A 24370-nucleotide genomic window follows, 5' to 3' on the forward strand; every position below is an offset into this window, starting at 1 on the left:
GCAATACTGTGGCTTTACACTGCTACTACTAATATATTATTATTAATATATTTTAGAATTAGAATAATAATGGTGGTATTTGTCAAACACTTACCATGTGTGTAAAATTCTCCACTAAGCACTGTGGTTGATGCCAGATAATCATGTCAGAGACAGTGCCTTTCCCGCGTGGGGCTCCCAGTCCAAGGGAGAGGGAGAATGTATTCATACCTGTGTATTGAACCCCCCATTTTTACAGAGGAAACTGAGGCACAAAAAAAGGCTTGTTCAGTGAAGTGTAGCTTCACCTCAGGTGTTGGTGATCAGTTTCATACTATGGACACCATCTCCTCATCTCCTCATTAAGCACGTGCTTAAGAAATTCTACGATTCCCATGAGGGAAGACACTTTTGGGCTTTCTAGCCAGTTGGGAAAATTGTGATTAGAAATCCTGAATTCCTGGAGAGGGAGGACAGCAGATGATAACCAGGCAGGAGTGTGCCTGATTGGGAGAGGAGTTCTTTAAGAATGAGGATGTGTGAAGTAAAGCCCGGCTCCCAGGGCTTGCTGAACAGGGCAGAGTCAGTAGGGTCCAGTACTTGCTGGGGAAAGGGAAAGTATTTTTTTAATAGTATTTGTTAAGCATTTACTATGTGCCAGGCACTGTACTAAGCAATAGATAAAAGCCACTCAGGTTGGACACAGTCCCTGTCTCACTAGGGGCTCACAGATTTAATTCCCATTGTACAGATGAGGGAACTGAGACAAAGAGAAGTTAAATGACTTGCCCAAAGTCATGCAGCAGACAAGTGACAGAATCAGAATTAAAACCCAGGTTCTTTTATTTTTAGTGATATTTGAGTGCTTACTATGTGGCAGGCACTGTGCAAAGCACTGGTGTAGCTACAAGCTAATTATGTTGGACACAGTCCCTGTCCCACAAGGGGCTTACAGTCTTAATCCCCATTTTGCAGATGCGATAATTTAGGTCCTTGCGAATCCTAGGCCTGTGCTCTATCCAATCAATCAATTATATATACTGAACACTTATTGTGTGCAGAGCACTGTACTAAGCACTTGGGGTAGTACAGTATAATAGAGTTGGTAGACATATCCCAAGCCCACAGTGAGTTAGCCATGCTGCTCTTATAGCTATCTCTCCATTTTGAGGAGTCATATAGAAAAAGCTTTGTCAGCTGTCTGTGGCCCTTTCTGTTGTGATGAATTAGAACCTTCACTGATTTTTCTTTTTCCCTTCAAGAAAACTCTTGTAATTTATGAGGGTTTTTTATTCCTTGTTGGCAGATAAACCTCTTAAATCATGTGAACCCCAGGGAGAGATTCTACTCTCCCTAGGATTTCAGGTGGGAATGTCTTGCAGTCAGAGGAATTTGGCCCCAAATGTTAGTTCATTCAAAGACTAATTGAAGCTGAAGCTGGAGGGAGTGTTTATGGCCCTCCCTGTGCTCTGGAGCCTGTTCCTTTCTAAAAATTGCTCCTTCATGCAATGCCCAAAGTCATTTAGTGCAGAGCTTTCTCCAAATGAGCTGAACTTGCTGGGTCTTTCTCTGTCATTGCTCAGAGTCGGATTCGTGTTCTGATGAAATAGATCCTCATTAGTAATCTACCGTTAACTGGGACAACCAAAAGAACAGATTTAGCTTTTATTTGCCATTTGAGGATTGGACTTCTGGCATCCAGAGAGCTCTGGGGAGACCCAGTCTACAAAGGAAATTGTATGCAATTTGGGCTGATGGAGAAATAGAATCCTTTCCCATGGAAGGGTGAAAACCCCAGATCGGCTACTCAGGAGAAAAGGCATCTCACAAAAACAAGACTTTGCCCCATTGCCCTTTTCAGTGAAGGAAAATACTGTGCCCAAAACTTCAGAGCAGTCTGGAGTTGAAAAGAAGCATGGCTTCATGGAAGGAGAAGGGTCCCGGGAGTCAGAAAACCTGGTTAATAACTGCACTTCTACCATGTGCCTGCTGGGTGACCTTGGACAAGTCACTTAGCTTCTCAGTTTCCTCGTCTGTAAAATGGGGATTCAGTACTTATTCTCCCTCCTACTTAGACTGTGAACCCCATATGGGACCGGAACTTTATCCAATCTGATTATCTTGTATCTACCCTAGTGTTTAGTACAATACCTGGTACATAAGCACTTAACAAATATCACTTTTTATGATTATTAGTAGAAATAGTAGAATTATCATCAAAATTATTCTCCAACTAATTTTAAAGGGAAGGGACGAAAGGAGACCAACACTATAAAATAGACACAAAACTCCATTCCCTCAACAGCTTTAGGCCCCATGAGCTCAATATGGGCAGGGAATGTGTCTGTGACATTGTTATAATCTTCCAAGCACTCAATACAGTGTCCAGTAAGTATGATTGATTGATGAAACCAGAACAAAGGCCCCATCACCTAGAGAAGGCCCTACATGACTTGCAAAAGAAGCTCCTAGGTGAAGAGCCCCTACTCTCAAAGGAAGAGGAACCCAAGCTGACATTCATACTAGGTAGAGAGATTGATAGCTTGGTTGATAGCCAGGTTGCTGGGTGCCAGACTGTAAGTTCTTTGTGGGCAGGGAACTAGTCTATCAACTTTGTTGTATTGTACTCTCCCAAGCCCTTAGCACAGTGCTGTGCACATAGTCAGTGCTCAATAAATACAATTGATGGTGATGATACAGCAGTACCCGAATCTTGGAATCAAGGTGTTAAATGAAGGCCAGATCTCACTGCATGCCTTTTCTCAATAGCAACTTGTGTACCTGAATTTAGTTGGCTTTTGAGGTTTTGTTATAGTGGCAACCACGTGTGTCACGCTATTGGCTTATCTTCTGCAGTTTAAAATGCACTTTAGTCTGCCATTTGACTTTGAGGGGCTCAGTCTGGGAGTCATTTTTTATAATAGCTTCAATTTTCTAAAACTAAAGTGATTTAATGTGAGTTTTAGTTCCTAACTTCACATGTTTTTCCAATGTATAAAAATGCATTCACTCTTGAAGCCCCTGGGATCACTTACATTATTAAAAAAAAATCACAAATCTACTTTTATTTTTCTCTCTCTTTTACAGAAGTCATTGCTTTGTGTACTACAGATGAAAATTTTCAAGCATGGATTTTTTATTTGTCATGGTATTTGTTAAGTGCTTACTATGTGCCACGCACTGTACTAAATGCTGGGGTAGATAAGGCTAATCAGGTCTCTGACACAGTCCCCATTCCCCACAGGGCTCCTACTTGAAGGTGGAAGGAGGCAGGGATTTAATCCTCATGTTACATATGAGGGAACTGAGGCACAGAGAAGTGAAATGACTTGCCCAAGGTCACACAGCAGACAAGTGGCAGATCTGAGATTAGAACCCAGGTCTTTCTGACTCAGACCTGTGCTCTATTCACTAGACCACACTGCTTAAATCTGAAATATATAAATATTACATTCTGAGTCTTTAACACATCAACACAGGTGCCTAATGTAATCAGTACTAACTACCTTTCTCAAAGGTAAAGAAATGGAAAGACTGAATCTATCAGTGAATGGTATTTACTGAACACTTACTGAGTGCAGAGCACTTTAATAAGTGCCATACAGTAGAGTTGGTAGATATACTCCCTACCTACAAAGAGTGTATAGTCTACAGGGGGCGGAGGGATATGGCTACAATGATCAATCCATTGTATGTACTAAGTGCTTGGGAAAGTACAACAGAATTAGCAAACACAGTCCCTGCCGTGTTGACACAGAAATTGTTGTTGATGTCAGGGGAGAAAGTTGGGAGAATTAGGGCAAGGTAGTAAGGAAATGAGTAAGGTTATAAAGCTAATTCAACAGTTTATGGCTCTTTGTGCAGAGAAGCATTGAGAAACCAGGAATAAGTTAGTGGCATCTATTAAGCAAGGGCCTATTCTGTGCAACTGGAGGTCTAATTGTGATGTGGCAAGAGCACACCACACCCCATTTCCTTTGTGAAGAGAAAGAGGTGGATCTAGGAATGGTGGAGGAAGACTTTAACTCTAACATTTGATTGACTGGACAGGTGAAGGACAGTAAGAAATCAAGAATGGCTCACAGGTTGACAGCTTCTGGGACAGAGAGGATGGTGGTGTGCTAGAGAGAGATGGGAAAGTTAGGAAGGAAAGTGAGTTTAGGAGGGAAAATGAAAAGTTTAATTTGAAGCACATTGAGTTTGAGGAGCCAGTGGGACATCCAGTTGGAAGTTGTGTCCACCTGTTAATAAGTCAGATGTCTGGGAATTAGAGTGAAAAGAGTGATCTCCCAAAGTCATTTGCTTCTGAAAAGGATCTGTGGCAGAAGCAGTATGGGACTTATTGGGCTAGAAAATTTCAGGTTTATTTCCGGAGAATCTGAACATTGTCGCAGTATTTCAAAGACCTGTCTGTGGCACTTCCATAACTAGTTTCTAAGAGGCTCATAAATCAAGAAATGTTTGGTCTGAGCATTGATTCAGCATCTCATAAGTAGTAATAAATATCCCCATTAATACTCTTGCCTACAATCATTTGGGTTGTCTTAAATATTCCTATTTATAACCTAGTGTATTTTTTAAAAGATTTACATCCGTAAATTGTACCAAGGCACATGTGTAAAAGAAATTCATCTCAGGAGAGCTAAGGTATTTTGCAACAAACATGAAATGTTGGTCAAAAAAGGGAACTGAGGGCCACCAAAGGTCATTATTCGTGATATCAGGTCAACTGAATCTTGAGGAACAAAGCCATGGAGCAAGATCAGAATTCTTGGGCCTTGTTTGGATGTCACTTTGGGACTATTTCCATCCCATTTTGAAAAGTGCGATATGTTAGCTTGCAGTTATCTGCTCTCCATATTGCCTCAAGTATCACTTGTAGTGAATTTGCCATGTCCTGGAATCACAACTCGAAAGTTTATTCAGGGAGAGCATAGGGAATGGGACAGAATCAATATAGGGAATAAATGTCTGAAATCCACCCAAAATGTTTTAATCACTTCTGCTTGGGCAAGAGGGTGCTCTGCTGTTTGATGTGTGTTTGTTTTCCTACTGTTTTTATTAAACCAACTTGTAGCCTGATAAATGTTTGCCAGCAGAAGAAAGTAGTGAGAGCCCAGTTAACAGAGATCCAAAACAGCTGTCTGCTTCATCCGTAGCTCTCAAAATGACAGTGAGCTCTGAATCTGCTTGCCAGGAGATGCCCAGAATTTCTGATTTTTTTCCTCGTTTTTCTTTGCTTTTAATTCATTGTTTCTTTTAGTTAATAAGAAATTAATTACAAACTGGAAAATTAATTTAGAATTAATTCTTGTGGGCAGATTTTAGGCCTCTTGAAAGTGTACAGTAACTAAACCGTCTCCCGTTGGCTTCACACCAGTATATATGAGAAGCAGTGTGGCTCAGTGGAAAGAGCACGGGCTTTGGAGTCAGAGGTGAGGGGTTCAAATCCTGGCTCTGCCAATTGTTGGCTGTGTGACTTTGGGCAAATCACTTAACTTCTCTGTGCCTCAGTTACCTCATCTGTTAAATGGGGATTAAATCTATGACACCCCCCCGTGGGACAACCTGATCACCTTGTAACCTCCCCAGCACTTAGAACAGTGCTTTGCACATAGTAAGCGCTTAATAAATACCAACATTAACTAATAATATGTAGTTGATTTTCCCAGATGGTGAGTGGGTGAGATACTTTAGGAAATGGGAGATGCCTGTGATCAAAATTGGAAATGTTGTAAAATACCTCTAAACTCAGAGGCCAGTCAGTCTTCGTTAGCCTGCTATTCACAGCTTCTACTTTGACGTATTAGGGAAGTGTAAGCTTTGGTCATTTAGGATATGATGTCATCTTGTTTTGGATTAACAGACACAATGAGATGAGTGAGTGACTCATTAGGCAATGAGATGTCTATCTTAGACTCTAAGCAGAATTGATGAAGGCGCAGAGCTAAGAGACAGGCTAAGACCAGTCATAAAACAAATTCTTTCTCTTGCCCTGTATAGGAGATACAGGTTAAAAGTATTCAACCTCTACATTTTGCCCTTCTCAAAACTATATTGATACTTGATTAGGAACTCAAATATTGAAGCCTGGATTCCTTTTCTTCCCTCCCATCTCATTCCCACTTTTCTCTGAAGGTTAGTTTCTTATCAAAAGCCCCATCAGCCACACAAACCTACCCACTTTGATCCTGGGTTGTCTCTTTCCTTCACGCAAATTTCTGTATGATGTACTGATGCAGGAGTTGGGTGCATGGGTTTTTAAATATTCTATAAGCTAACACCGTGGGACCAGTCCTTGCTCACATCATTAGCCCTCATTTAATTTCAGAACAAAGCACTGTAAATCCTACTAGATACTGGGAGGTAGCATATAGGTAAGTGATTGTGCATTCAGTTCGGTGCCACATAGCTAGGGACCCCAAATTCCCTCAGAAGTGAATGTCTATGGTATTTATTCTTCCTTACACATCCTGTTCGGCCTTTCCGATTGTCCAACTCTGTCCAACTCCACAGGCACAAAGGGCTCATGGGCTGTCAGCCCACTCCAGCCCAGCTCTCTCCTCACTGCTCCCATCCAGGGGGTCCATGGTCACGGACGTGGAAAGGACATTTTTCCAACGCATATCCAGTGGAGCATAAAGGCACTATCAATAGACCGTGGCAGTCTCATTTGTAGACTGTATTCATCCGACAGCCAGGAATTATCAGTACTGATGCTTCCCTCCCTCGTCCTTTCTTTTTCCTCTCCTTTCTTTTACCTCCCGAGTGATTTGTCTGTGTTATGTGTTGGCCTGACAAACCATTATGCATTAGCAGCTGAGATGTTGTTTGAAATGGGAAAATTGCTAGCAAACTGCTCCATTAGTGAGGCTGAGTAACAAATACTTTCTTCCCCCCAGTGAAGATGAGATGGCAGAGACACAAATTAATACAACTGTCTCCCCCACTCTGCTTTGGGGATTACTCTTCAAGACAAATGGCCTCATCACTGCCAGGAGCCAGAGTCAGGCTATGCTTTCTCTTCTCCCCTCCTCCTTTCCGCAGAGCTCCAGTCCTCCCCCTATTTGTGTTTTTCCCTGCTGCAGTTGAGGAACCCAGGCACCAGATGAGGAGGCGATGAAAAGATTTGCACCTTGGTGAGACCTGAGATTGATTGGGATTGGATTCTGAGTGCTTAGTCTGAGCTGGGGTGTCATTTATCACCTCTAAATGAAGGCTTTTCCCTGCCTCTCCTGCCCGCTTTCCCCTGTGTCTGCTTCCAGGGACATGAAGACATTTAAGAGATGACAAAACAGAGTGGGGGAATTTAATCCCTTCCTTCAGAAGAAGCTAGAGGATTTAGACCTGTCAAGTCTTATTCACTTCACTGCTTTACTGCAGCTAGGGAAATGGCTTTGATGCTAGACCTAAAAGGTGGTTCAGATGGTGTAGACTCTAAGTTCCTCAGATGCCCAAAAGAGACTGGAGGGAGTTGCTACAGCTGGACTCCCAGGAAAATAGAAGAACCATAAGTAGCCCTGCCTGCTGGCCCAGGGCCAAAGGAAAATCAGTTCACAAATCTGAAATAAATTGGCTCTATTCCACTTATCCTTTCCATCATCTTCTTTTGAGAGTTTTCAGAATAGCCTGGTGTGTGTGGGAGTTGTACTGGAAAAATGGTCTCAGTCCAGCCAGTCATCCTCTGCAGCGCAGGGTTCCCTCAGGGTCTGTACCGCCAGTGCACAGTCAGGAGAACAATTTCTGTCAGTCTGTTCATCATCCCCATAAGAAGCACCTATGAAATTTCCTGAGCTTGTGGAAAGTGATGTCCAGATACTGACTAGGGATTCAGCAAGGAACCTAATCAAAAGATGTTCAGTCTTTTGGGGATGCTTTAGAGGGGAAACAGCTTGTCTTGACCATTAAGTGGAACCACGGTGGTCCAGAAAAGCATTTCCTAAGTAAAGATATTCTCCGACTCTAATGGATTTTTAAAAAGAAGATAGTCTTTTGTATATTGGTGAAATGTGCTTCTGCTGAGTTTTATTGCTAATACTGTCCTCTTGTTTCTAGGCGCCTGGAGCAGAACTCCATCAAGATCATTCCCCCAGGAGCCTTTTCCCAGTACAAGAAGCTGAAGAGGATGTAAGTTTAAGTGACGCTCTCAGCAGTCCAAGAAGGAAGGGTTGCTTCAGGCTCTATAGATCATTTTCCACTGGGTTGATCATTTTGTATGTTGAAGGGGTGACACCTCACAGGGCCCCAAAGTTTCCAGCCCCTGGACCGATTGCTGGGGCTCAGAACCCCTTCGAGTATCCATCCCAGTGCAAAGGAAGTAGGGAGGAAGAGGGGTTAGGTCCAGGTGGAATAGTGCTGGCTGGAGGAGAAGGAGTGTTGCTTAGTGGTTAGAGCACGGGCCTGAGAATGAGAAGGACCTGGTTTCTAATCCCAACCCCACCGCTTTGTGACCTGGGACAAGTCACTTGACTTCTCTCTGCCTCAGTTTCCTCATCTGTAAAGTGGGAATTAAGAGCGTGAGCCCCATGGGGCACAGGTACTGTGTCCAACCTGTTTAACTTGTATCTACCCCGGCACTTAGAACAGTGCTTGGCACATAGTAAGCACTTAACGAGTACCATAATTATTATCATTATTATTACTGGGGCTAGCCTGGGGCTGGGCATATGGTTCTGGGGTCTGTCTTTCTGCAGCCCGAAAGGCTCAGATAATTTGGATAAAAATATTTTGTTTTTCTTTTGTTTGTTTGTTTTGTGTGAGTTAACTTCACTAGGGTGGTAGATCTAGTTTAAGAATGACTTCCTCAGCACTCACCTGTTCTCTATCCCTCTCATTCACACATTATTTTCTTTATGGTACTGTATAAAGCATTATAAGGTTTCAGGGAGTATGGAAAAAGATCCTGTCCCTGAGGCTAAGGAGCATACTATGTGTGAAAGAGCAAAAGCAGGCATTCAATTTTTATTTGTTGAGCCTTGGCTCTGTGCAGAACGCAAAACAAATCCAAGTTGTTCCACCTAATTCAGCCTTTCAAGTAGTGCACTTATTTCATCTTTTGGGAAAGTAGCAGTTTATGACTGGTAAGTTGGAAAGACAGCTCTTCTCATCCATTTTATTTTCTTGATATTTCCTTGAAATGAAGAGCCAACAGGTAAGTTGGGAAATATCTCTATTCCTGTTTTCAAGGTTGATTTGTTTCTTCCTTTTGGTTGGAAGAACTGTTCACGGGCTCATCTCCTTTGCATAAAAACTCCAAATCAACGTAAATCATTGACACCAATTAGCTCTGTCATTGGGTCTCAGAATGAGGATTCTATCGGATCCTAGCAGATCTCTATGGCAAACTAGATTTCTCAGCTAAATCCTAAAGGAATGAAACCAAAAATTGAAGCCAGCAAGGGGGTTCTTCGAAATCATGTGAAGGAAAATCAGGCTGGCAGGATTTCTGTTTCATCTCCTCTTAGGATTGCTGAAGGCAGAGGAGCTGCTGGAAATAGGGACCTTAATATTTAACACCTCCCACCATTAATCTCCAGTATTCCCTGCTCACCAGGCCCACTTTCAGTGAACCCAAATGCATTTTTAAAGCCCTGTGGATTAGATAGCCAGAGAGCAATTTTATTGAAAAATGAAAGGTCCATTCAGTGACCCAACCTATATCTCTCCATGATTTAAGTTACTGCTTTCATTTTTTGTGAAGTTGAAGTAATTCAAACTCGACTATGTTTTACTGTCCTCTAGCTGGCCTATGCAGCTTCTGTGGTCTGGTCTGTGCATTCAAAATTCATGGGGCTTTTTCAGTCTAGAGATGGAAAATGAGTTAAAGTTTTGATCATGCATGATCCTATTGATATTTATCATGATGCAGTTTTAAAAGGAATCGTGGGTCATCCTAGATGTCCCTAAAGGATGTCTCACTATTTATTATCATGATCCTTCTGACACACTCTGCCACAAAACCAATAAAATCCATTCCATGGTGATGGGATGGACTAAGGAACAGAGAGCCATGGTAGCTGAAACTGTGGGTGTTAGTGTCTGCTCGTGGATTGGGGGAGGCATGCTCTTTCAAGTCCAGAATCAATTAGAATTCCTCTTTTTATAGAGTGGTGGCTCTGAGTGTAGGCTGCAAAATTGGTTCAGGAACGTATGGCGGAGAGAGGTTAAATGAGCCTCCCCAAATCCCTCATCCCCAATCATATCTCCCTTACATGAGAATCCCATATATTTTAACCCAGAAGGCATTTCGGTTCAACATATCCAATTCTGGGGCCTGAAGAAGAAGGGTCCCTTTTCAATGATGTAGTCTAACTGTATAAAAAGGTTTGGTATCTATGAAGGGATGGGCTGTTGAATTTTGAAGTCGCCAATAAAAACAGCAAACTCAGCCCCCCTCATCAGCTCAGGCACAAAATCCAAGAGGAAATGCAGCAATATTATGTGCATTGAACTCTACTAGAAAAGCTTCCTCACCAGCAAAATTGAGGGAGGCTGGGGGGCGGGGAGGGAGGAGGGAGGGGATTGGGATAATCCTAAATCTTTGCTTTATAAGACCCTTATAAGAAAGGAAAAAAATGAAAGAAAATCCCAGCTAAAGCTGGTGAGTTTGAAAACACAGTCTGTGGATTTGCTAGTGAAGATCTTGCTAGCTAAAAAGATAAGCTCAAAGCTGCGTCTTAGGTGCTTTAACCTAGACAGTGTCTTTCAGTGAAGGCGCTGAGTTTGCATGGGAAAACCTGCCATCAGTTTGAAGTAATTTTCCAGAATCTACATTTGTCTTAATTTCCTGACATTATCCACCTCATTAGCCAGCTAATAATAGGAGGATTTTCCACTAGTGCTTTTTATTGCAGTGACAGAAAAGTGATATGTTGAGGGCATGTGGTTATTTTTTTCTTTAAAACTATTCCTTGGACATGGCTCATGTTAGGTTGGGAATCCTCCTGATTGGCAAATGCAGCCTGGAAGCGGGAAGAGCTTCCTGACTCTTCTTTGCCCCTCCTCAACCTCTCCCTCTTTGGAAAAGAAACTATGCAAAATTTGTGCTTTCTACCTTCAGGAAAGAACTGTTTTGTTGCACTGGAACTCCAAGTCCCCAGATTGACCAGAATAGGAAAGTTAGGGCAAGTCTATTTAATTTGTTGGGTTTTTTTAATTAGAAAAGTGGGTTAATGTGGTCATTTGTTTTTCCCTACCAAAGATTTGTAAGTGTTTGCAATTGAGGTAGCTTTTACTCGCTATCAGCAGTGGCATGAGAACATGAGTAGCCCTTGGGAGTTCTCAGTGAGTGAAAACCTTGCTTTGTTGTGACTCCCTCCCTTTCTTTAGGTTTCATATGTATTAGAGCTACTGACATTCAGGAGGAGGAAAGAGGGGCTAGAGAGACTAATGGGACAAGGAACACTTGCTTCTATATTGAGTACACATAAAGATAACTATCAGTAATAATATTAATAATAATAATGGCATTTGTTAAGCACTTACTATGTGCCAAACACTGTATTAAGTACTGGAGTAGATACAGGATAATCAGGTTGGACTGTCCCTCTCCCACATGGGCCTCACAGTCCAAGTAGAGGGGAAACCAGGTATTTAGCTTTCATTTTACATATGAGGAAACTGAAGCACAGAAAAGTTAAGTGACTTACCCAAGGACGTCTTCTGATTTCCAAGCCCGTGATCTTTCCACTAGGCAACACTGCTGCTCTGCTGCATTTGCCCCATGTAGCTTTTGTCCGTTTAATAAGAGGCTGCCCTCTCTCCTGATGGATGTCTACCTTGTTGACCTAACTGCCTTAGTCGTCTCCTAACAGTCCATCACTGTTGGGGAGTCAGAATTGGGGAAATAGTCAATGAACTCTGATTCTGATTCAGTCAATCAATCAATCAATTAATGGTATTTATTGAGCATTTACTGTATTAAGTGCTTGGGAGGATACAGTGAAAAAGAGTAGGTAATAGGTTCATCATTCATTCAATTGCACTTGTTGAGCGCGTACTGTGTGCTGAGCACTGTGCTAAGCGATTGGGAAAGTGCAGTACAACAATAGCAGACAAATTCCCCACCCACAATGAGCTTGCTTACAGCCTAGAGGAGGGGGGATCCCTGCCCACCTACTTTACCGTAGAGAAGCAGAGTGGCTCATTGGAAAGAGCATGGGCTTGGGAGTCAGAGGTCATGGGTTCCAATCCCGGCTCTGCCAATTGTCAGCTGTGTGACTTTGGGCAAGTCACTTAACTTCTCTGTGCCTCAGTTACCTCATCTGTAAAATGGGGATTAAGACTGTGAGCCCCACGTGGGACAACCTGATCACCTTGTATCCTCCCCAGTGCTTAGAACAGTGCTTTGCACATAGTAAGCGCTTAACAAATGACATTATTATTATTATTACCAACCAGACTACTGGTGAGTAATCTGAGGATCTTGCCAAACTTCTTAGCTGAATTTGCTTAGCAAATGCAAAAGCCTTGCTTTGTTGATGCTCTCTCCGTGAAAGCAGTTTAGAAATATAAGTTTTGCTCCCCTACATTTTTCCTGTATCTGTCAGGCTACAGAGATCATATCTTTTAGCCTGAAGCCATATTAGATTCAGTATGGCCTCGAGCATTCCACCAGCATGGCCTAGTAATAATTTATTCATTCACTTGTATTTGTTCAGCTCCTACTATGCCAAGCACTCTACTAAGCACTGGGGTAGATCCAAGATAATAAGTCCCACAAAGGGCTCCCAGTCTGAGGAGGGAGACAGGTATTGAATTTCTATTTTGTAGATGAGGAATTGAGGCACAGAGAAGTTGAGTGGTTTGCCCAAAATCACAGAGCCAGGATTAGAACACAAGTCCTTTTTCTACCGGGCCCTTGTTCTTTCCACTTGGCTACACTGTTTCCCATAAGTGGAAAAAGCACAAGCCTGGGCATTGGGAGACCCTGGTTTTAGTCCCGACTCACTTGCCTGCTGTGTGACCAGGGGCAAGTCACTTAATTTTTCTGTTCCCCAGTTTCCTCACCTATAAAATGCCAGTTTTTCATAGATTGTACGCTCTTTGCAGGACAGGGACCGGGTCCAATCTGATTATCCCAGTACTTAGCATATTGCTAGGCACATAGTAAGAAGTTAATAAGCATGATTATTATTATTCAGTAAATCGGTGGTACTTCTTGAGAACTTACTGTGTGCAGGGCACTGTACTAAGCTCTTCAGAGTGTACAGTACAACAGAATTGGTAGACACATTACCTGCCCAGGGTGAGTTTACAGACTAGAGAGGAGACAGGCATGAATATGTTATAATTATTATTTTTATTATTATTATTATTATCTTGACTATATTCAAGAGCCTGCCCAGGAGAAGTCTAGTTAGAATCTTTTTGGCAAGAAAAAGCAGTCAGGTAACCCAGTAGTTCCACTCAGATCTCCTACCTTTCTCCTTGAAAATAGAATCTTCTTCAACAAAATCTGACGGTTCAGTTATTTCTTTGATTTTAGACTGAATGGCATCAGATCCAGGTGCTTTACCATTTTTAGTAGTCATAATAGTGAAAGTTCCTTCCTCACAAGTTAGAGCTAACCCCTTGCTTTCACATGTTACCCAGTTTTCTGTGCTTTGAAGGATATCTCTTCAGCCATGGAAGGCCTGTTCAGAAGTTCATTTCAGTGCTTTTTGCCATTTTTATGTAACATTCCCTCCTTTTGATCCTGGGGCTTCCACCTTATTTTTTTAATAGATCATAGAGTTTTTTAATTATAACGAAAAGTCCTTATTTTATTGTCGCTCAATAAATATGATTGATTGAATGAATGAATGAATCTGTGGCTCTCTTCAGCCACCCTACCACCAGTCATGTGTTTTTCTTACCTTGATTGATATGTTCTATCCCTAGGTTTTGTAGGCCTCCAGTTTGTAGGCCTCCAGTTTATGAAAATCATGAGCTCCAAGGTTTTGTTAAATTTCTTGCTTTGTTCCAGGAATTCTGTAAATCCTCCAGCCATTTTCTACATGCCTGTCTTTATAGAGAAGCAGCGTGGCTTAGTGGAAAGAGCACAGAATTGGGAGTCAGAGGTCATGGGTTTTAATCCCAGCTCTGCCAGTTGTCAGCTGTGTGACTTTGGGCAAATCACTTAACTCCTCTGTGCCTCAGTTACCTCATCAGTAAAATGGGGATTAAGACTGTGAGCCCCATGTGGGACAACCTGATAACCTTGTATCTACTCCAGCACTTAGAACTGTGCTTGGCACATAAGAAGCGCTTAACAAATGCCATCATCATCATGTGTCTCCCTGATGGTCACTTGGAGAACCACCTCTCTCTATTCTCTGTTATTGTCATTCCTTGTAACTGGAGTTCCTTGCTGTTCCAGACTGCCTGGCTGGTTTTGTTATTCTCCAGGAGTGTAATATGTATCCTTCTTTTGATGGTTCAGACACTGTTTTTCAAAGCATCGGTTGCATTTGTCACTTGAGTTTGAGCACATGAGTCGACACTCAGACAAGTACAGCTCCCTGTAGGACTGCAGTTGTCTAGCCAGCTTTCAAATCCCACTGAAAGGTGATGGTATAATCTACGAGATATCAGTGTTTAGATCTTGGTTGCTCCCATGATGCTTTTCTCTGATTTGGGAGTCAGAAAATAGTGTTGGGGATTATGAGCTAATGTTTGACACATTTTTTGAGCAGAAAGAGATCATCACTATTTAGCTCTCCAATTCCACAAAGTCCAATGATTTTTTTTTCCCGTATTTCAACATCACTACCCACCCATGAATTGAAATCTCCCATGACAGTCAGCTTGTCAGATTTTGGAACAGATATATTGAGCCTATCTAGATCCATATGGAAATTTTCCCTTCTTTTTGTTGCTATTTGTCATTGTTAGATCCCTTGCAGTAATGATGGTAGTAAAGTGCTTTTACTTTAGTGGTAGGCATAGGATCATTAGTCAGTCTCTTATGCCTCTGGGCAGATGTGAGAGGCCAGAAACTAACGACTGTTTGGCTATTTATTTGGCTAGGAATAAATGACCAGATTCTTCGGGGTGGATTGTTTTCTTTAAAGTTAGAGTGCTAACTAAACTGTAGCTAAAAAAAAATTAAGGATAAAATCAGTTCCTTGTGGTGGAAACATTTGGATCCCACTGTATTAGTCAACAGTTGGGAGGCAGGTATTATACTATAATAAGGTCAGAACTTAATATTGTAGTGATCAAAATGATGATGCTTGCACAGTAGATAGCTAAAACTAATCCAAGTGTCAGTTTTCCAAGAAAGCACCAAACTCTTTATAGAGTTGTTTGAACATAACCAAAATTTCCAGATATCGCCTGCCAAAATACATGCCACTTTTATTGATGATTGGGGATGGATGTCAATCAATGAGTAATATTACTGAGTATCAACTGAATGCAGAACATTATACTAAGTACTTAAAAGAGTAAAATAGAGGTAGAAGACACAATTCCTGCCTGTACCAAGCTCCCAGTCTATCGGATATATGAATAATTCATCACACAAATGCACGGAAGTAAAATTTTGGCTTGGGGCCATGAACCTGTGGAGGGTATATTTAACCCTAACTTTAAAAAAGGATTTGAGGATCCAGTATCAAGTCACTTCATATAAATGTCTTATGCATATATATGTCAAGTGTGTCAAGTACCAAGGGCTACCATAGACACCAAAAGTGAGAGAAGCAACAGTGTGCTGTGTGCCCCTGACAAATTACTTGACTTCTCTGTGTCTCTTTTTCTTCATCTGTAAAATGGGACTTAAATACCTGCTTTCCCTTCCCCTTAAACTGTGAGCCCAACATAGGGCAGGCATTCTGTTTGTTCTGTTTTGCTCCACACTGTGCTTAACATAGTGTTTGACACATAGTTAACACAACAAATATTGCACTTATTAACAGCAGCAACTCCAGTAATCTTCTGAGCATTCTGCTCACCTTTCAAAGCAGCATTATTGATTCTTTAATTCTCTAGCACGGTGCCTTTAATGGCCACAATTGCACATTTACAGCCAAACTTGGATTGGGGACTTTTTCAGATGTACATCATCTCTCCCAGGGTTTTATTTTTTTTATGGTATTTGTTAATCAATCAATCAATCGTATTTATTGAGCGCTTACTGTGTGCAGAGCACTGTACTAAGCGCTTGGGAAGTACTGTGCCAGACACTGTTGTAGACACTGGGGTAGATTAAAGCTAATCAGGTTGAACACGGTCCCTACCCAACATGGGGCTCACAATCTTAATCCCCATTTTGCAGATGAGGTAACTGAGCCACAGGAAGCTGTTACTTGTCCAAGTAACAGAGCAGACAAGTGGGATCCTTCTGACTTCTGGCCTATGCTCCATCCACTAGTCCACAGGGATCCAATGTCTCCAATTTCATCAGCATCATTATGGGCTTGAGAATCTTAAAAATGCACTCTATTAATACAGAAAGCATATTGGTGGGTTATCAGAAATCCCTGCTCATGCACAAGGATTTTCTTAACAAGCAGATTCTGAGCTATTGTTCCTCCAAAATCAGCAGGAGGAGCTGGCCCAGAGGAGCTCTGGGAAAGAGCAGTAGGGTAGACAACTTCCTCACCTTGGGTCAGGTTTGGAAGGTGGTGAGTGGGAAGGAAAGGAACCAATAGACTCCCTCAATTCATTCATTCATTCAATCGTATTTATTGAGTGCTTACTGTGTGCAGAGCACTGTACTAAGTGCTTGGGAAGTACAAGTTCGCAACATATGGAGACGATCCCTACCTTGTTTGTCCTGCCGCTTCTCGTCCAATATCATTTAATAATAACAATAATAATAATAATTGTGGTATTTGTTAATTGTTTGCCCACACTGTACTAAGCTCTGGGGTAAATACAAGGTAATCAGGTAGGACATAGCTAACATATGGTCTTTAGGCCAGCTCCTTCTGGCCATTTCTCACTCTGCTGTAGCTGTTACCACACCTTCCCCAGCTCCATTTTGCTCAGCCTTCCCCATCCCAACCCTGCAGCTATTGGCAGGTGCCGAGAGTAATAAATAATAAACTGCAAAATTTCAGGCCAATTGTATTGGATATCAAAAGGGTCTCACCAGAGTCACCACTCATTAATACCCTGTGTGTATGTTGGGGCTAAATGACGAAAGTTTATTGCTAAACACTGATGACCTCTCTTCCCACAAGGTAAAAACAGCAACCACCATTTCCAAATGGTTTTGGGGTTACTCTTACCTAGGGGTTTGCTTTTTTAATGTTCTGTGGGGTAGCTTGGACTTGGCTCAGAATGATGGGGAAAAAACACTTTGGTATTATCTGGTGGTTTCAGTAAATGATAATCTTGCGCCAAACTGTCCATGTTTTGAGATTGTTCCTTCTGATGTTTTTCAGAGACATAAGCAAGAATCAGATATCGGATATCGCTTCAGATGCATTCCAGGGCCTGAAGTCTCTCACCTCACTGTAAGTTGTGAATCCTAGAGAAATGAGGATTGGGGAAGAAAGCATCTAAATTGTTTCAAAGGACATTTATTATAGCCTCACGTTCCCACAGATAGCCATGAGAACTTTCTAAAGAAACAAATATTTCTGAGGGGAGAAATTTTATTGTAGAATATCTATACCACCCAAATGCATTTCTTTTATTGACTAAATGTCCTGCGGGTTTCCTGGTTATTTGCTTCTAACTCCAGTGTATCTTCATCACTAATATAAGTTCTCCCTCTTCCCGAAGTCTCGCAGAAAATTCACGCTTAGTGGAAAGTTTGCTGAGTTTGAATCCCTGCCTGCTGATCTTCCCCCTACTTCCGTCTCTTCCCCATCAAGTGAAGGATTTAGTTTCAATTTCCTCTATGAAGGATCAAACTTCATTTCCCCTAGTGGTTTAGAGACTGGCCTTCAGAAGTTACTTTGGGGAAGCCCCACCCAAAGCCTCTGACCTCCTCTCTCTTTAGGGCCAGAGAAATGCCACTCCCACTATTGACTCACAGTTGCCAATTCTCCAATCTGCTGTACTAGCCACCCCAAACCCTCCAATACAATCAAACTTGAATCAAGTCCTCTCACTGGGGCAAGTGTTCCATCCTGTCGGCTGGTATGTGGCTGGTACAGGGAGGGGGGTGATGGGGAGGGGAGGGGAGGAGGAGGAGGAGAGGGGCTCAGTCTGGGAAGGCCTCCTGGAGCAGGTGAGCTCCCAGCAGGGCCCTGAAGGGAGGAAGAGAGCTAGCTTGGCAGATGTGTGGAGGGAGGGCATTCCAGGCCAGAGGAAGGACGTGGGCCAGGGGTCGAAGGTGGGACAGGTGAGAATGAGGCACAGTGAGGAGGTTAGCAGCAGAGGAGTGGAATGTGCGGGCTGGTCTGTAGAAGGAGAGAAGGGAGGTGAAGTAGGAGGGGGCGAGGTGATGGAGAGCCTTGAAGCCGAAAGTGGGGAGTTTTTGCTTGATTCGAAGGTTGGCAAGCAACCGCTGGAGATTTTTGAGGAGGGGAGTGACACGCCCAGAGTGTTTCTGCACAAAGATGATCCGGGCAGCAGAGTGAAGTATAGACTGAAGTGGAGAGCGACAGCAGGATGGGAGATCAGAACGGAGGCTGATTGAGTAATCTAGTCAGGATAGGATGAGAGACTGAACTAGCAATGTAACGGTTTGGTTGGAGAGAAAGAGCAGTTCTTGGTGACATTGTGGAGGTGAGACCGGCAGGTTTTGGTGACAGATTGGATGTGTGGGGTGAATGAGAGAGCAGAGTCAAGGATGACACCAAGGTTGCGGGCTTGTGAGATGGGAAGGATGGTAGTGCCGTACATCCCTGACTCCCGCAGGCTGTTGGAAAATGAGAGAGAAAGGGAGAGGTGTGTGAGGGTGTATGGAGGGTGGGGTAGACCCTAAAAAAGGCCCGGACAGTGGACTCTAGATTTCAGAAAAAAATATCCTCCCTCAAGTTGGGGGCTGTAGGAAAATATGTTCCTGTGGTGGGTCCATCTCTCCTCCTTGTCCCCACCCCTCCAGCTTTCTGTTTTGATCCATTGACACAAACAATGAAATAGTGGGCAGACCGTCACAGTCGGTGTTTTTGGCTTGGTGTCTGATTAACATCAATCTGAATTTCAAATGAGTGCCTGAGCCATAACACTGACTTTTATTTAGTCATTAATTTGCTGAAACATTAATGAAACACCCCCGTAGGCTGAACAAAGATATGAGAACACTTACTTCCTGCTTCTGGTGGTATTTGAAATTGGGAAGTGTTGGTTTTATTGCACCTTTTTACAATTTTATTCCCCTTCTGGGTGGATTAATGCCTATGAGTCAGAATCAGAGAGGGGAATTGGATGTTCAGGCCATCTTCATTTTTAAAGACTAGTGGAAAATGTCCTTGTTGAGAAGCAGTGTGGTCTAATGGATAGAACACTAGACAGGAAGTCAGGTTACCTAGCTTCTATTCCTGACTCCACCACTTGCCTGCCGTATGATCTAGGACATGTTATTTAATTTCTTCCTGCCTCATTCTCCCCATCTGTAAAATGGGGATTCAATATCTGTTCTCTCTTCCAATAAGATTGTGAGCCCTGTATGAGATGGGGAATGTGTCCAGCCTAATTAACTTGTACCTCCCTCAGTTCTTAGTATATTGCCTTGCATATAGTAAGCACTTAACAAAGACCACAGTTGCTACCATTGCATTATTCAAGTCACAATGGAGACTGTTAGCAGGATCCCCGTTGGGTCCTGGCTTTGTTCTAGAGACAGGAAGTCTTAAGGCCTCAGCTTCCTGGCTGGTTCTTTGTTTGGCTCTCTCTCTCTCCTGCATATCTCTCCCCATACTTCCCTTTGGTTGTAAAAGCAGGGTCAAGTCACATTGTGAGTGGACCTCATAGAGTTTCATCCATCCATCATCATCATCAATTGTATTTATTGAGTGCTTACTGTGTGCAGAGCACTGTACTAAGCGCTTGGGAAGTACAAGCTGGCAAAATATAGAGACAGTCCCTACCCAACAGTGGGCTCACAGTCTAAAGTTCCCTCAAGCTGACAGAGTTCTTAGCAGGAAGAAGCTAAGACTACAGACATATCAATCAGTGGTATTTCCTTTTTTAATCTTTTAGGGTACTTATTAGGGCTTATTTTGTGCCAGGCACTGTACTAAGTACTGGGGTAGAAACAAGCTAATTAGGTTGGACACAGTCCAAATGCTACATGGGGCTCACAGCCTTAATCCCCATTTTTCAGATGAGTTAACTGAGGCTTAGGAAGTTAAGTGACCTGCCCAAGTTCACACAGCAGACAAGTGGAGGCAGGAGCCCTCAAAAATCTCCAGTGGCTACCAATCAATCTGCGCATCAGGCAGAAACTCCTCACCCTGGGCTTCAAGGCTGTCCATCACCTCGCCCCCTCCTACCTCACCTCCCTTCTCTCCTTCTGCAGCCCACCCTGCACCCTCCACTCCTCTGCCGCTAATCTCTAATCTCCTCACCGTGCCTTGTTCTCGCCTGTCCGGCCATCGACCCCCGGCCCACGTCATCCCCCGGGCCTGGAATGCCCTCCCTCTGCCCATCTGCCAAGCTAGCTCTCTTCCTCCATTCAAGGCCCTACTGAGAGCTCACCTCCTCCAGGAGGCCTTCCCAGACTGTGCCCCTTCCTTCCTCTTCCCCTAGTCCCCCTCTCCATCCCCCTCATCTTACCTCCTTCCCTTCCCCACAGCACCTGTATATATGTATATATGTTTGTACATATTTATTACTCTATTTATTTATTTTACTTGTACATATCTATTCTATTTTATTTTGTTAGTATGTTTGGTTTTGTTCTCTGTCTCCCCCTTTTAGACTGTGAGCCCACTGTTGGGTAGGGACTGTCTCTATATGTTGCCAACTTGTACTTCCCAAGTGCTTAGTACAGTGCTCTACACACAGTAAGCGCTCAATAAATACGATTGATTGATTGATTGATTGAGGCACTGGAGGATTAAAACATGCCAGAATTAGAACTCAGGTCCTTTTGACTCCCAGGCCTGTGCTCTATCCACTGCTACTCTATTATTTTTTTGGCATCTATTATGTGCAGAGGACTGTTCTGTGCATTTAGGGGAGTGTAATTGATTGCTAGGCCTTACCCTGCCTTCAGTCTACCTGTCACCTGGATTAGACAGACCAAATACACAAGGTGAGTGTAGTTTGATCCCAGTGAAGAGAGATGGTTCACTGTAGTGTAACTCACTCCATTCTGCCCTTTCCCCAACGGTATGATGTTGGAACTCCTACTGGAGGGTTCATGGAATTTGAACAGGGACTAGAGAGCAATTCCAGAATGCTTTGGAGCAGCAATAGTAATTAGAGATTGGAGGAGGCAAAGGGGAGATCATAATCCTTTCAGAGATGGTGTGAGCCTAACTCCAAGGAGCTGTAGTTGCACTGACAACCTCAGGTAAAAGTGGTTAGTACAGTGCTTCTCCCACAGTCAGTACTCAGTAAATACAATTGATTGATTACATTTAAGGAATTCACTGTATTTGGGATCATATCCTTAGTCGAACATAATCGATGAACCTAGACATATTCCCAAACTCCCAAGGCACCATCTCAATCAATCAATCAATCCATCAATCACAGCCCAGCTGAGCTCTGAGGAAGCTTGGGAGGTCTGAAAAAATTGGAGATGCTACAAGGGAGAAGCAGTGGCCTAATGGAAAGAGCAAAGGCCTGGGAGTGAGAGGACCAGCATTCTATTCCGGGTTCTGCCATTTGCTTGCTGTGTGACCTTGAGTGAAGTCACCTCACTCTGTGCCTCAGTTTCCTCATCTGTAAAATGAGGATTAAATACCTGTTCTCCCTCCTACTTAGTCTGTGAGCCCCATGCGGCAGAGAGACCATGTCCGAACTAACTTGCACCTATTGCAGTGCTTAGGACAGAGTTTGACGCTTTCATTCATTCAGTCGTATTTATTGAGCATTTACTGTGTGCAGAGCATTGTACTAAGCTCTTGGGAAGTACAAGTTGGCAACATATAGAGACAGTCCCTACCCAACAGTGGGCTCACATTCTAGAAGACACTTAACAAATACCATAGAAAGGAAGCTCTTCATAGGCTGTGTTATTTATTTATTACACACAGTAGCAAAGTTTGAGGGATAGACTCTAGCCCAAGGTCTTTCCAACAACCATTGATGGTTTCAAGGACTTTGAGGAAAACTGTAGCCTTGGTCTCTCCCAAGCCCTAGTCACAACCTGCACATTTCCCAGCAAGTAAAAACGGAAACTTTTTTTAATGATATTTGTTAAGTGCTTAATATGTGCCAGGCACTGTTCTAAGATCAGGGGTAGAAACAAGCCAGTCAGGTTGGACACAATCCATGTCCCACGTGGGGCTCACAGTCTTACTTCTCATTTTACAGATGAGGGAACGTAGGCCCAGAGAAGTTAAGCAACTTGCCAAAAGTCACACAGCAGACAAGTGGTGGAGTCTAGATTGAAACCTAGGTCCATCGGACTTCCAGGTCCGTGCTTCATCCATTGGGTGACACTGTTTCTCAATAGGCCACTCTGAAATCTTCCTGAAGAAGCAGAGGCATCTGACAGAGAGTTCTGTCAGTGTGGGACGGTGAAGTGCAGCATGCACCAGTGCAGCCAATGAATACTCTGGAAATGCTGATAGAAAATGAAGAGCTGTGGGCCTGAATGAGATGGGGAAGTGAAGGGAAATGGCAGCCCCTTGGCTCACGTTTGGATTTCCCCTAACATTTCTTTGCCCTAAACGTGACTATTTAAGCTAACTTCACAGAAACTTTCCCACTTTTGATCAGTTTGTCCATGCAGAGAGTGGTGGAGAGGGGAGTTATGTTCCAGACACTCCTGTGAGCATTTTCCTCGTTATTATGAACCCCAAGTAGGACAGGAACTGTGTCCAACGTCATTGTCTTTCAACTACTCCAGTGGTTAGTGTAGTGCTTGGCATGTAGTATAAGCACTTTGAAAATGCCCTAACTATTAATAATAATAATAATAATAGCATTTGTTAAGCACTTACTATGTGCAAAGTACTGTTCTAAGCGCTGGGGAGGATACAAGGTGATCAGGTTGTCCCACGTGGGGCTCACAGTCTTAATTCCCATTTTACGGATGAGGTAACTGAGGCACAGAGAAATCAAGTGACTTGCCCAAAGTCACACAGCTGACAGTTGGAAGAATTGGGATTTGAACCCATGACCTCTGACTCCCAAGCCTGTGCTCTTTCCATTGAGCCATGCTGCTTCTCTGATTAATTCTCTTATTAATGTTGCCTCGGGATTATTGGTTATTGAGAAATGGGCTGATGAAAAGTCCTCTTGAGCCTTATTAGCTCAGGACACATTTCTTGGTCCCATTTTACATCCTCAAAAAGGTCTCAGACCTGAGTTAGTTTGAGGTTGTATCCAGCTTAGACCCTAGTGGCCAAATCTTGGCTCAAAGCAACAGTCAAATAGACTAGAGACTGCTTCATTCCTCTCACCCCAGCCCTCCCCCCAGCCAGCCCATGGCTACTATGGCTTCACTTCATTTCATGGAAGGGGTTGAAAAGGAGTGAAGATTATTAGAATCAATTCCTATATTAAACCACTTCTCAGCAAGCAACACAGAAAGCTGAATCAGAATGTGTCCACAGACATTGTGTGCCCAGCTGGAAAGAATGAGTTGGATGGTTAAATGAAATACCCACCTAGGGGGCATGGGGCAGGAGATCAATAAAGGTGACAATTGCAGTGTGCAATTGTGAGAGTAAAGCAGGTGCTAACTGCTGTCTGTCTTTCTGTCTCTTTCAGAGTGCTGTATGGGAACAAGATCACAGAGATTGCCAAGGGGCTGTTTGATGGGCTGGTGTCTCTGCAGTTGCTGTGAGTAAGATCCCTTTGTCTGCCCTCTTATAGTCTTGTTGGGGCAGTTCTGGCTTTGATTGAGAAAGAGCCCTTGCTGACCCATTCTGTAGTGCATGAAAATCATGCTGAGCCATCCAAAACCTGTCCCTTTCATGAGAGAAATCCCTGACATGGCAAGGAGTCAGACAGAGATTTGGGAAGGGAAGCTGAGGTGCATTCCCAAGGAGTCCTGCTCCTATGGCCCAGCCTGGGAATCCACACTTTGATGCAGGAGGAGCAGGCACTTCTGTGGAGACCAATGCTATTCAGATAACTTAAATGAGATCTTGAGACCTGAAATGTTTCTGACCAGAATGATGGGGGAACAAAACAAAGCCAAACTGATGGACTTTTAAGGTTTGGGATTGAAGGATACATAGTTACATAGGGAAAACATAATCTGATTGTGGCAGAGAGCCAAAAAGGAAAGCAGTTCTAGTCCATTTCATAGAAGAGTCATTTATTACCTATATAACTTTACAACCTGCATCACATTCAAATTTGTTTTTCATTGACCACTAAG

At 43.0% G+C, this 24370-nt stretch overlaps 1 protein-coding gene across 1 annotated transcript in view; it reads left to right on the forward strand.

The window, feature by feature from the left end:
• The window catches only part of SLIT3 (slit guidance ligand 3), a 625600-nt gene that overhangs the window by 473399 nt on the left and 127831 nt on the right, over positions 1–24370 (forward strand). Inside the window, exons 11-13 of the mRNA XM_038771676.1 lie at positions 8035–8106; positions 17355–17426; positions 23755–23826. Of these exons, the coding sequence (XP_038627604.1) occupies positions 8035–8106; positions 17355–17426; positions 23755–23826 (216 nt within the window). The remainder of the gene's footprint in view (positions 1–8034; positions 8107–17354; positions 17427–23754; positions 23827–24370) is intronic.

Source organism: Tachyglossus aculeatus, chromosome X1 (genome assembly GCF_015852505.1).
Source record: "Tachyglossus aculeatus isolate mTacAcu1 chromosome X1, mTacAcu1.pri, whole genome shotgun sequence".
Lineage (NCBI taxonomy): Eukaryota > Metazoa > Chordata > Mammalia > Monotremata > Tachyglossidae > Tachyglossus > Tachyglossus aculeatus.